This window comes from Hordeum vulgare, chromosome 7H (assembly GCF_904849725.1).
Source record: "Hordeum vulgare subsp. vulgare chromosome 7H, MorexV3_pseudomolecules_assembly, whole genome shotgun sequence".
NCBI lineage: Eukaryota > Viridiplantae > Streptophyta > Magnoliopsida > Poales > Poaceae > Hordeum > Hordeum vulgare.
Genome location: NC_058524.1, coordinates 566,216,181 through 566,230,366, shown reverse-complemented (window position 1 = coordinate 566,230,366; position 14,186 = coordinate 566,216,181). Strand labels below are relative to the sequence as shown.

At 41.2% G+C, this 14,186-nt stretch overlaps 1 protein-coding gene and 1 pseudogene across 1 annotated transcript; both read right to left on the bottom strand.

Moving 5' to 3' along the window:
• The window catches only part of LOC123410324, a 120,221-nt pseudogene that overhangs the window by 27,589 nt on the left and 78,446 nt on the right, over positions 1 to 14,186 (bottom strand).
• On the bottom strand, positions 5,105 to 6,477 carry LOC123410325. Its single transcript, XM_045103252.1, has 3 exons — positions 6,172 to 6,477; positions 5,828 to 5,959; positions 5,105 to 5,618 (listed from the first exon to the last, which is right to left on the bottom strand). Exons 1-3 carry the CDS (start codon positions 6,403 to 6,405, stop codon positions 5,355 to 5,357), a joined length of 630 nt encoding a protein of 209 aa, XP_044959187.1. The 5' UTR covers positions 6,406 to 6,477; the 3' UTR covers positions 5,105 to 5,354.

Below are 14,186 nucleotides of genomic sequence, written 5' to 3'. Positions count from 1 at the left end.
CAAAGGTATGGACTGGATTATGAGGACACATTCAGTCCTGTTGTTAAAGCTGCTACCATTCGCCTTGTTTTATCAGTTGCTGTGTCTAGAGGATGGATTCTCAGACAGCTAGATGTGCAGAATGCGTTTCGTCACGGTGTTCTGGAAGAGGAAGTTTATATGAAGCAACCTCCTGGTTTTGAGGACAAACATAAATCATCTCATATCTGCAGGCTTGATAAATCTCTCTATGGACTCAAGCAAGCACCACGAGCATGGTATTCTTGTTTGAGTTCTAAGCTGCACACATACATCCTTGTTCATTTACAATAAGTCATAGATAGCTATCTTTGTACTTATCTATGTGGATGATATTATTGTTACTAGCTCCTCCAATGAAGCTATCACTGCCCTTCTAAAGAATTTAAATTCAGAATTTGCTCTAAAGGATCTTGGAGATCTTCATTACTTTCTTGGCATTGAGGTCAAGAGAAATAAAGAAGGGGGTCTTCATCTCTTTCAGGTAAAATATGCATCTGATCTCTTGAACAAGGCAGGGTTACAAGGATGCAAACCGTCACCAACACCCCTTTCCAGTGCCGAAAAATTGTCCCTTGCAGAAGGGGTTCCTTTGAATTCAGAGGATGGCACAAAATACAGAAGTCTGGTAGGAGCACTTCAGTACTTGACACTCACCAGGCCTGATATTTCCTTTGCAGTCAATAAGGTTTGTCAGTTTCTCCATGCACCTACCTCAGCTCACTGGACTGCTGCTAAGCGCATCTTGAGATATGTTAAGCACACCTTGGATGTTGGACTCACCTTCAGTAAATCTCCTTCCACACTTGTCAGTGCTTTTTCTGACTCTGACTGGGCAGGTTGTTTGGATGATAGAAGATCTACAGGTGGGTTTGCAGTTTTCTTTGGACCCAATCTCATATCATGGTGTGCCAAGAAACAGGCAACTGTCTCTAGATCCAGTACTGAGGCAGAATACAAGGCATTGGCAAATGCAACAACTGAAGTTATATGGGTGAAAGCAATGCTCAAGGAGCTTGGGATATGTTACAAACTCCATGTCTTTGGTGTGATAATCTTGGTGCTACATATCTTTCTGCAGATCCGGTCTTTCATGCAAGGACCAAACATATTAAAATTGATTATCACTTTGTTCGAGAAAGAGTTGCAAGCAAGGAATTGGAAATCCGGTTTGTTCCTTCAAGAGATCAAGTTGCAGACGGCTTCACAAAGGCCCTAGCTACAAGACCATTTGAGGAATTTAAGCGTAATCTAAACTTGAGAAGCTTAGATTAAGAGAGGGTGTTAGACATGAGATATTGTAGGGATAGATATTGTGTGTTGTAACAACTTTATGTTTAACTTTCTATCCCTATCCCTCTCATGTATATCTCTAGTTACCAACCGATCATCATATCAATATATAACCTTCGGCCCTCCTATTGGAGAGGCAAGGCGCATCATATCATTCTACAGGCTTTTCCCTTGAAGATAGCATTGATAAGTTGGATAGGGATTGCAGCTGCTATAAAACGATAAACTCTGGAGCATGTTTAGCTGTAATCAAACCCATGGCTAGAAAATGTTTCCATGATTCAAGGGACATCTACAGATGCCAGTGGACAGGAACCTTCCTCAATTAGTCACTTTCTAGTTAGTTCCTTGCTAACCATCGTACTACATCATAAATGAAGGCATACTATTACATCTTGATTGATCCTGAGCTGAAGAGGTAAGATGAGTTGAAAGGTTATGCTAGCGCATGCTAGTGGTACCGCTCTTAGGGTTAACATGCAAACAGGACAATTGTTCGGATGGAAAGGCATTGCTTGACTGAAACCCTAAGGTGAAACAAGTAATTGTTACTGATCTGAAGATGCCAACGAATTGTTACGTGAACTCAATAGCTCTATCCGCGTGATAGTTCGGATAGACAGGCGTTGCTTGGTTTGTGTGTTTGTTGTGACTTTTGGCTTCCCTGCTGGCCTTACGTGATCTGCATGTACAGTTATTGCTTCACATGAATTCAGAAAGCTAGCATTAGCTCAGAACTCAGACCCGTTACCTGGATATTTATGTTAGCTCAGCCTTTTGACTAACACATCAGTAAGGTGAATTTAACTTTACAGTCTTGCGGTCTCAGTCGACTGAGACTTAACGAGGTCTCAGTCGACTGATACTTAATGAAGTCTCAGTCGACGCTATATCAGTGGGATCTTACATTAAGATCCGTGCAAAAATTACTTTTTTCTTTTTTTCTTTTTATCTCTTGCATGTTGTGTCACTTGATTGAGACTTGGTTAAATCTCAGTCGACTGAGACTAGCCACACACTTAACTTGATGGAACACTATTCGAAGATCTCAACACAATATACTCCAAGTATTGTTCATTATATTAATGCAAATTTTCTTCTTTAGATTTTGATAATTAGCCAAACTTTTTCTAGTTTTTTCCTGGAACTTTTATGTACTACAATGATAGAGCAACATTATCATTTCGTGTGTATAAACATGGTGTGAAAGCCCACAAACTTTCCCTGTATTATTTGCAAACTGTGTGCCATAATGTTAACCCTACAACAACAATAAGAATAATAATTCTTTTGTCTTTCCGCTGCAACTACAGGAAACTCACATGGTTATATCTGGCATGCAACACGTCAACTGATGGCTCAATTCCTTGGTCACATTGATACCTTGATGATGACTGCCAAGATAAAGTGCACCGATGACTTGATGAGGAAAACATAAGATTGTCCTTTGCAAGCGCAACATCCACAAACGTACTCTTCTCGTCCACTATGATTCAATGAGAAACCTGATTCTTCAGGCAGTACACTAGCAACAGTTATGCCAATCTGGTGCACTTGACTTTGCAAGTAATCTGGGTTAGATGTTTCATGCTTTCCAGGATTTCCCGGTAGCCATCCCAAAGGCCTTAAGCGTTTCATAGAGCATATGACCAAGACTAGCACAAACTTTCCTCCATCACTCCACCATCCAGAAAAGCTGTATGGCTTGTCCTGGCATAAGATCTCTGGGTGCCGCTGATGCAGCCTCGAACAACTGTAACCAGTGGATAGCCCTGCATTGCGGTATGCGCTGCCAAACAAACCATAAAAAAATAGGTATTTACGAGTTCGATCTTGTAATGTTCATGAATTTTTTATTTATAAAAGATGTTCAGGAATTTCGAAAATTGTTCCTAAATTTAAAAAATGTTCACAAAATTCAGAAAAATGTTCGCTGACTCAAAAAGTACCCATGAACTAAAAAGAAGTTCGTCAAACAACAAAAATGGTCCTGAAATGCAAAACTTTTTTCCAAATTTTTAAAAATGTTCACCGGTTAAAAAAATGGATAACATGTTCCAAATAATGTACGCAAATTCAAAAAATGTTAGTGATTTAAAAAATGTTCATATGTTTATAAAAATGTTCACGAATTTAGAAAATGTTCATGATTTCAAAAGATGTTCGAAATTTGAAAATAAAAGGAAAAAAATGTAAAAAGGAAGAAGAAAGAAGAAGAAAAAGGAAAAGGAAAAGGAAAACACAAAAGAAAAAAAAATAATGTTAAATAACTAAAGGGAAAAAGCAGTTCAGGAAGGTTCTAGAACCTTTGCAAAACTGATGGAGATTAATCCAGAAAATGGTCAGCCCATATGAACACCCAGGGCATGAGCTTTGCCTCAGCCAAAACGATCGAACCGTACGCCAAGACCCTAAACAAGCTTATTTGCTCCTCTTGTGTGATGCGGCAAAGCCGCTGTGCACACGGCACAGCAGCAGACGAGTGCCCCCGACTCTCGCCGTCAACCTCCCAACTCATGCCTTCCGCTCATGCATGTTCGCGCCTCCATGACCCCTGGGAGAATATCCAGTACTCCGAACCCCTAGGGTGCTCCGGATGCTCCAAACTCGATAGCACATTTTTAAATGTTCGAATAATTCTGAAAAAAATCCGGCACATTGGTACAGCATCAATGTATGTTGTTAAAATAATTAAAATCAAAATTCGAAACATAGCTTGAGAAACATAAATGACAAATTTAACAGTAAACAGTACACACCATAAGTTGGGCTTCAAAATTTGGCCCATTGTCACATTGATGCCAATTTTGTCATTTTCGTATCTCAAGCTATGTTTCAAATTTTGTTTTGAATTTTTTTGACAACATACATTGTTGTTGTGTCGATGTGCTGAACTTGTTTCGGAATTTTTGGAATATTTAAAAATGTGCTACTGAATTTAGAGCACCGGGAGCACCCTAGAGTTGGGAGTACCAGATATTCTCCCCACTACCCCTGTCGCCAACCTCTGACGGTTGGCGCTGAAGCCGTCGAACTCTGCAGCCTGCAGCCTCTCTCAAGAAGACCGTTTTTTGTGAGAGATGTTTGTGAGGCATTTTTCGCTGGATGGTCGATGCAATTAGCAAACATTCTCCTTTTGGTTCGTTCGTGAAGGCTGCGGGATGGTGCTCCACGGCGATCTGCATGTCTTTTTTGTGAAAGATGTTTGTGTGGACCGTCAAGTCTCTTACTAATCTGTGAGGTTTGTGTTGAACTGTTATACTTCTTATTCTGATTTTTTAATCCTTGGTGCTAGTTTGCTAAACACTATATTTCGTACTCCTGGGAGTTAAGTTGGACTCCTAATATTTGTTCCGTTTGATTTTAGTTTTTGGGTTAAATTTTGGTTCAATTCAAATTCTGATATTACAATTTCGTCTGATAATTTTTCGAGTTTTTTGAGATGGCGGAATTCCAGACATCTCGGTCAGGGCTTTTGGTTCATGTGATTAATTGCGGGAAGCAAGTGTAAGGTTTTCGCAACATAGTCATATATAAGACACATGATATGCTTCTATAGAGAAAAAAGCAGCATGCTATTCTCATGCTCGTGGATTACAGTAATGTTATGATCAATATTTCTAAATATATATACAACCTTTTTGCTTCCATGCATGGCGACACAACGGTATTTAGCTAGTATATAAATAGTAATCAGGCATGAACATGTAAAACGACGAGAGAGCGTGGATAAATAATATCGTAGCGGAACTCAGTTGTGCTTGGATTGCTACTGGACCAACAAGAACAATTCTTAGTAGTAAATAATATCATAGCTGAACTCAGTTGTGCTTACATTGCTAGTAGCTAGACCAACCGGAACAATTATTAGATATAATAATATCATAGATGAACTCGGTTGTGCTTACATTGCTGCTGGACTAACAAAAGGGAAATTTGATGAACGAGGACATTAAATAAGGGAACGAATATTGTAAAATTTATTCTTCAGCAATCATACGAGCAAGCACAACCGGGAGTGGACTCTTGTAGGTTGTAGCTCATCAGGGGTAGCAGTTTGTTATCGATGAAGTAAGCTTCCAAACGGCGTTGTCTGAATTTGCTGACGAATAATAGATCCCGACCTCCGTTCCGACCTTTACGCCACCCAACAGGCCGTTAAGGCTAGCATCCTCGTCGTTGGTAACAATCAGTTTGTAAAAGCCGTCGGTGCGTGTGGGCTTCTCCGGCGTCCACAGCTGCTTGCTTGCTTCTTGCAGCCACGTGTTGACCAGCAATAGGGTGGTCGGCGGGCTAGACAGTCCCACCTGGAGGTTGGTACGTACGTGTTTCATCAGGCAGTGGTCAGGCAAGATGTTAATCAAAACAACATTTTAAGCCTGCGTACTACTCCCTGTAAACTAATATAAGAGTGTTTAGATAACTAAAATAGTGATCTAAACGCTCTTATGTTAATTTACGGAGGGAATACTAAAATAGTACTATTGCTAGATGTAAATACATGCGTTATCGCTACCTTCTGTCCAGTGCTGCGTGACCATGTTGGGATGGTGATGACCTGAGACGTCTGCGCATTCATCAGAAAGAAGGGCTTGCGCTCAATCTCTCCGTTGTCCAAGGACGAGCGGATGTACACAGGGAACCATTTCTGCACAGACATGCATGCAACGTTGGCGGTTAATACGGGCTAAATTACATATAGATAATAATAGATACATAATCATGAACGCGTTTGCATGTATTTTCATGAGCTATTAGCTATGGCAGTACTTAGATAGATCACCCGCAAAATAAAATTAAAAAAAGAGCAGTACGTATATGTATATTGATGGATCGGGCTAACTATAGAGGAAGTCTAACCTGTGACAAGTCACTGCAGTCGGCGTTTACGAGGACAACATTGTTGTTGCCGTCTATGCCCACGTTCAGCGCGGCGTCCTCCCTGCAGTATATCCTCACGGGCGGCGGCAGGGAACCTTCAGGGAAGAAGGCGGCAACCAAAGCTTTCTGGATGCTCGCCCGATCAAGTTGCCCGGCGCCGAGCGCAACACACATGAGCAAGGTCACCCAAACTAAGCCTGCAGCTGCGGCCATTGCCGTTGGCGTATAAGAGGAGAGTGCAAGCCCTGGTTGATCTAGCTAGTGTGCTTTGGGTGGTGTCTTCTCAAGGGCTCACCACCCTCCCTTTTATACACCCTTGACGTGCGTATCCCAACCCCAACGGCTCATGCATGCATGCAGATCTGATGTCTTCTCGGGCAATTCGAGCAACCCCATCGGATGGCCTGGGCCATGTGATCACTGATTAGAATCGCAGCAGAGAGGAAATCGCGCCAGAGAGATTTGCAACGATAGTTTAGGCTTGAATAGTGCGATCCCAGCATTTCTTGGACGATTCAAGGAATCCGTCGGCCATGTGTGACACACATGCAATGCCAAAGATAATCATAGTGAATTGAACGATTGATTGGTTGCGCTCACTTCAGTTCACCAACATAATGAACTCCTAATTAAGTTACTACTACTAGTACTCCCTCCGTTTTTTATTTACATCATGTATTAGCTTTGTAAACTTTGACAAAATTTATAGACAAATATATTAACATATACAATAACAAATCAATACCATTAGATTTATTATTGGATGTACTTTCACATTTTTGGAAAAGGAATGTACTTTCACATCACATGAATTTGTCATGATAAATGTTTATATATGTCATGAGATCAAATCAATAAACATTTTACTAGTAGAAGTAGAAGGTGTTTAACCTGAGAAGTGGAGATCCAAAGGCGTGAGATGCAAGGATCGACCTCACGTGCAATTGTGTAGCATTGCATACCATGCAACATGAATGCGTGCGTGCAAGCACCATGAATAGTTGACTCACTCTAGTTTAAACTCCGTTTACCTAAGAAAGCACACATCTCAAGCTAAAAGGCATGCCTAATTAACAGGATACGATCTGATCTGATTCGCTCTCGCGCTAAAAAAAACTACCCACACATTCCATCAGGTTTGACCACGGTGAGTTTAATACTAAAGGCATGCCGCATGCAACACGCAAGGTGAAGAAAATGGAGAAGGCATAATCAGGTTCTATGGGCCGTGAGGAAGCTTCCTCTTGCCACAGACGCAGTGTAACCTCTTTGACTGTTAAAAAAACAGTCCATGCTACATGCTTGATGACATTGTATAGTATCCAAAAGCAATGTTAAGATAATTTTACGAGGTAATATCACCCATGGTGCTTAAACTTGTCACTCATGTTCACTTTGATGCCTGAACTTAAAAAATTCATCGAACTGGTTCTAAAACTTGGCACAGGCGTTCAAATACAGTGTTAATCCTATCTATATGACGTATGATGCACTGACTCTCACAACATTTTAATTAGCATGCACACATAGCGTGAGAGGCACTTCTAACAAAGGGCTTGTTTTACATATGTCTCTATGATCAGCGGACCCATATGTCAGTACAAAGGAAAAAACTCAGTTAAAATTTATTGTACAAATAATTTGAACTAGCTTTCAGTGGTTTCAATGAATTTGAATCAGTGCGATCAATGTTATTTTTTTTCTTAAATTTGCAAAAATTATGTAAATTATAAATATAGTAATAAATATAAAGTTAAAATACTAGTGTGTTATAAATATTATACATATAAAATATAACATTTTTAACATAATGTTCAAGTAATTTTAAATAGTATTAATGTACTTTTTTGACACAAATCATACAAACTAAATTGTATTTATTGTTATAAAGATGTTTGTATAGTTTATAATATCATAAAGAAAAATCACAATTTATAATTATATTTTTAATTATTCAAAAATTTAAATATTTATATGCGCATTTTGTAATTCCTAAGTTTGTTGTTTAAGAATTTTTCGCATAACAAAAAAATATTCATAACAATGCAAAACTTAAAATTATTTTATTATTATAAATATTTACATCTGACTGTATTTCGGTTACGTAAAAGTCATGAATATGTGTCACGAGTGGAAGTTATTACAAGCAAATATTAATAAAAGTGTGAATAGTTTTAAAAATTACTTGAACAATTTATAAATAAGTTAAGCTATTTGTCAGTATAATATCTATGATACATGAATATTTAAAATTTATTTTTATTACTATGATCATAGTTGACAAAGTTTTTACAAGTTTCTAATAAAACTAACACGTCTTCCTCGACGAACATTAAGAGTCTTTACCACCGCGGAGTATGAGAAAATTTGGAGGCAGAGTTGATGGCTAATTTTGCTTATTTTTCGAGACGAAAGGCTGCAATTTTTACTGTTTAGTTTTTTTTTGTGCTGACAAATGTGGGTCCGTTGTTATGCCATGTGTGCATGTTGGTCAAAATGTAGTACCACATCAGCACATTATACGCCTATGGATGAGATTATCACCGTATATGTATCCTTGTGCCAAGTTCTAGAACCAGTTTAACGCATTTTTCAAGTTCAGGCACTAAAGTAAACACCGGTAACAAGTTTAAGCACTAGTAGTGATATTACCTCTAATTTTACACTAGTAAACTATTAAAAAACAAAATCTACAAGATAGCACCTTGTTTGAAAAAAAGAACCTTGAGTGAGCTGAAAAACTTGATGATCTTTCTCTAGTTCATCGACATTGTGGTGCTTGATTTATCATGTGCACGCACTAGTGAGAAAGGGTTTATAGCTAAACACAATTTAATAGCGGGCAAAACTTATCACCCGCCATAGCTAATTTGAAGAAGTACAAGTGACGGGTACCACAACACGACCATTAGAGCTACAAGCACAATAATGACGCGTGAAATGCAGCACACGTCATAAATATGCACCGTTGAGTATGGGCACATGAGTAATGCTTTCAATGGCTCATGCCTAGACGTGTCCGTCACTGGTGTTGTAGGCAGCAGCGACAGGCATGCCAAAGACCCCGCCACAAGTAAATGCCTGCAACCAGCTTAAAAGATTGATGCAGATATTACCTATGGCGGGCAGTATGTCCCGCCCGCTACAAATAAGTTATCTCAGATGGACAGTTTAAATGGGACTATCAAATTGCCACCCGCCACCCCAAAGTAGGAGTGGTGGGTCATCTAAGGCGCCCATCGCGTCCGATGGACTGTATCTGCATGCGCGCATCCCTTACCCCTTTTCACTCACTTTCTCTGTCTCTCTTTCTCTCTAACTCTCACTCTTGTCGTTGTTGCCGTCCGCTGCCACCGTCACCGTCCTCTCCTTGTGTCCACTGCCACCATTGTCGTTCTCTTCTTTTGTAAGTTGCTCCCATCGTCATCCTCAACCCGCAGGTCCCATCATCGTCACTGTCGTCCTCAATCCGCCGACCGTCCCGCCACCGTCACCCTTTGATGGTGTCCTGGATTATGGGGTGGTCACAACGTCATCTCCCGATCAATGGGTTAGGCCGAGAACCCCCATGGTGGTTCATTAATGGGCCAGTTCGGACAACGCATACAAGGGAGATTCCTCAAGACTTGGCGCACAAGACAATGACTCCTCTAAATCCTAGGCCTTGTGTACATTATATAAGTCGAGACCATACTAGTTAATAGACGACCGGAGAATCTTATATTCATTACAACAATCTTGTGGTAGATACCTGTACTATGTATTATCCCTATATCAATACAATCAAAAGCAAGACGTAGGGTATTATCTTCTTAAGAGAGCCCGAACCTAGGTAAAATCATGTCTCCATGTTATCATCGCTTCAAGACGCCTAGCTCAGGACCCCTACTACGAGATATGCATGCCGGATTTGACACCGACATTGATGCTTTCATTGAGAGCCTGCTTGCAGTCATCGTGGTGCGATGGGAATTCAGATCGTCTTCGACGCGATCTGCGCATCGGAACCGAGCTTTCTTGTCGATATCGACATCTTCGACGCCGGCTCGACTGGTCATCTCAGCTGAACCGAGGACTGTGCTCCGCGTCGATCATCAAGATCGGAGATACTTTCATCGTCATCATCTCCAATCTCTACCAAGATAACGGGGAATCATTCATGAAGCTCAGTGGCTCAATGTTAACATCGTCCTCGGGCAACCGTGCAATTTTTCTCGACAGTGACTCGTGTTCGTCTTCCCTGCTTCCTCGAGCGTCGCTTTGACGATTGATTCTGTGAAATTGTGCGGAATTGGGTCTAGAATAACCCTGTAAAATTTCATCATCTTTCGATCGAGGAATCTCCGGCAAACTCCAATCTACCGGAGCCTTGTCGAATTTGGACGAGAATCTGGATGAGTTTACAGCGAGGAGTCTAGCGGCTAGCTCGGAGATCGTTTTTAAGATCCCGCCGTTCATCGGCCGCGGAATTCTCATATCGATTACCGCTCAAAATTTCAGCTCGATCCGACCGTCCAAACTCCGAAAAACGTCCGAGAAGTACATTAATTTTCGGATCTGTTTTCTGCACGAAAATGAATCCGACCTGAATTCATCTTTCTTCATGAGCAAGATTTGGAGATCCTTTTTGAAGAATTTTTTTCCTAGGGTATTGTGTGTTGTTTTCAAACACGTGCGCACAAATTTGAAGTCTTTTTCGAGACAATCTTCACCTTCGCGCCGATGTCAAACCGGCCCGATCACGTTGCTCCATGGCTACCGACCTGCGCCAAGATCGAGTGCGCCGTCGCTCCATCGAGCCGACGACAACCACCTCGGATCATCACCTCGGCGAACCGACCAAGTGTTCGGCATCGTGAAGGACAACTAATAGTCAAGATGACATCGTCGCCCCATGAATTAAACGGATTGGGCGCACCGCCATCACTGCACGGTCACTTTTAGCAAGCCGGCATTGACCTTGTCACAAATTCCAACCTACGGTTGCATCGCCGCGCCGTCGCTTCTTCAAGTTGACGTCCATCATGCCGACCTACTTCGACACGTTGGTTGGCATGGGAAATTTACCGTCACCTTACCGACTTTTTTATCACCTCGGTTATACCGGGGGTTTCACCATTGAGATGTGAGATCTCTATGAATGAAGAACCAGCAAAAACTTCCAACATCGAAAACATAGAAGACCCATATGGACTCCGATTTTGATTAACTCGAGCTTGTCATGAAGATGACCGTAAGCTCTAAAAACTCAAAAAGAGAAACCCAAAACAAGAACCAAGAAATAAGATGCAAGGATGCAAATGGTTTGAGCTCTCAACGAACGATACGATTAAGCTACTTACTTGAGAGCCCTCCTTGACAATACGCCAATCTATCCTAAAATAGAGAAACCTATCAAGGGAAAACCTCTACCTTGCACCTAGTCCTCTTAAGCTAGATGACGATGATCTTGGCTTCCTCAAGATGGACCACCTTTCTTGATTGCGTTGGTTTGACGAAGACTAATTGATTGCTCCCCCATACTCACGATGGGTGAGACACTCTTCAACACATCTTCACAAATTCATTGCCATCACAATGGACGGCAAGCTTCAAGCATGATATCTTCGTGATGCTCCACTTGAACTTGCAGACCGCAATCTTGATGACGATCACCACTTGATGTCATCCTTGATAGGTTGAATGAGATCTACCTCTTGATGCAAACCCATGGAAACACACCTAACCCCACTTTAAGTGCATCTAGTGCCCTTAGTCATTTTGGTGGTTTGAAGACTTGTAGGTTAAGAGACTAATATGTTTATAAGTGTACAGAGGCTCTATAAGTCATTGAGTAGTTTGAGTTATACGATGAATATCGACCCCTAAAAATGTATGTCTTCGGCTGAAGACTTTGGTCTTATCTTGAAGACTTTGATCGTGAAGAAATTGCGATTAAATTAATATTCCTCATGAAGATATTGAAGATGAGGAATTCGGTGGTTCCTCAAGAAATACTGTCTGAAGACGTTGAAGAGTGAAGATTCACTCTTTCTGTTTCATTTTCTTTACTCCTGAGTCATAGGAACACCGTACTGTTAAAGGGGGTCGAAGTAATACTACGAAATGAATTTCCTCATGATGCTCAACCCAAGCCTAAACCTACCAAAGCCTCAAAGTGAGGAATATGAGAAACATGAGGACTTTCATAGTTGAAAGTTCCGACCGTTGCCGCGACACGCACCACCTCACTGATCTTATCCACCCAACGATCACAATATTTAAGGGCATTTATGCCAAACAATGTCGGGATGCTCCTTGGCTATAAATAGCCACCCCCACAACCACTAGCTGGTTGGCTCCTCCGAGAGAAACTGACACTTGTCATTTAGAGCAACCCAAATTCCTCAGAGTCTTAGAGAGTAAATCATCACGTGAGGAAATACCCCAAACACCAAACCCCAAACCAAAAAACCAAGTGATCGAGCATCACTGAAGAATTTGTTCCTGTGTGGAACTGAAGCCTTTTACCTTTGAGGATTGTGCATCCTCCAGACGGTTAGGCGTCATGGTGTAGAGCATCCAGCAGTCAATTGTGGATCGCCGGGTGACCGAGTTTGTGAGGGTTTGGAAGTCTGCCCTCAAGACTTACCACGAGTGTTGGGCGAGGGCTGTGTGTCCTTAGCTCAAGGAGAATACGGTAGGGACTGTGTGTCCTTTGGTTTCAATACCAAGCCGCTCCAAACCAGACGTACAACTGTCACAGCAGTTGGAACTGGGTCATCAAAAACTGGCTTCATCGTGATACGGGTTCTATTTCTTCAACTCTTTAATTTCCTCAAAACTATATGTTGAAGACTTTCATCTGTGCTGTTTGAAGAATTTGTCTGAAGACTTTCTCTGAATTTCCTCAACCTCAAATTGTTCACTCAAGTTAATCTTCACCTACGTTCTGTGTACCTGCGTTCTGTGCAAACCGATTTTCATAATCTTCACCAAGTAATTTGCTATAGTAGTCTTTGCACTTCTGATCATGCGCTATTTTTTCTGCACTTAATTAATCATTGAGGAATTTCCTCACAAGGAATTTCCTCAGCGATGAAATTCTAAAAATCGCCTATTCACCCCCCTCTAGTCGATATAACGCACTTTCAATTGGTATCAGAGCAAGGTACTCCCTTGTTCTGTGTGATTTTGGTTTGATCAAGGTTACTGCAGGATGTCCTACCTTCGAAGGAAAGGACTTTCCCTACTGGAAGACCAAGATGCAGATGCATCTTCAGGCTATTGACAATGATCTCTGGTACATTGTGGAACATGGTATTCCCTCCATCACTGCTACTATCTCTGCTGCTGATGTGAAGAAATTCAAGCAACTTCATTCTGAAGCGAAGAATATCATCTGTGGACATTTGAGTAAAGGTCAGTATGGCAGAGTGAGTGCTTTGGGCACAGCTAAGCTTATCTGGGATAGGATGTCCAAAGTCAATGAAGGAATCTCAACTCAACGTGACTCTCGTGTTGATGTTCTTCACAATCTCTTCAATCGCTTCAAGAGGCTTGACAATGAAAGCTGCCAAGATACCTTTGATCGCCTCACTGACATCTCAAATGAACTACAAGCACCGGGAGCTCGAGACATCACTGACCATGAAGTTGTGAAGAAACTGCTAAGATCTCTTGATCCATCATTTGATACACCAGTTCTGATGATTCAAGAAAGAGGAGACTATAAGATGCTTGATCCTGCTGATATACTTGAAAGAGTAATACTCATGAATTCCAACAGGAAGAAAAGAGAGATTTGTATGGACCAAGCTACTCAAGACCTCGTGCGCTGAAGGCAAAAGCAATTTCCTCATCTGAAGAAGACTCAGATTGCAGCAATGGTGATCCTGAAGAACTTGGACAGGAGCTTGCAATGCTCGTCAGGATATTCCAGAAGTTTACAAGGCATGGCCAGTTTGGTAAATCTTCAAGAAAAGATATGAGGAAATCAGAATCTTCATCTGAGG

Excerpts from the sequence above, each read along its gene's own strand:
- LOC123410325 (XM_045103252.1), bottom strand. The coding sequence starts at position 6,405 with ATGGCCGCAGCTGCAGGCTTAGTTTGGGTGACCTTGCTCATGTGTGTT. Across the intron at positions 5,960-6,171 it reads ACTGCAGTGACTTGTCACAG|AAATGGTTCCCTGTGTACAT; the intron begins GTTAGACTTCCT and ends ATGTCTGTGCAG. Across the intron at positions 5,619-5,827 it reads CACGCAGCACTGGACAGAAG|GTGGGACTGTCTAGCCCGCC; the intron begins GTAGCGATAACG and ends ACCAACCTCCAG.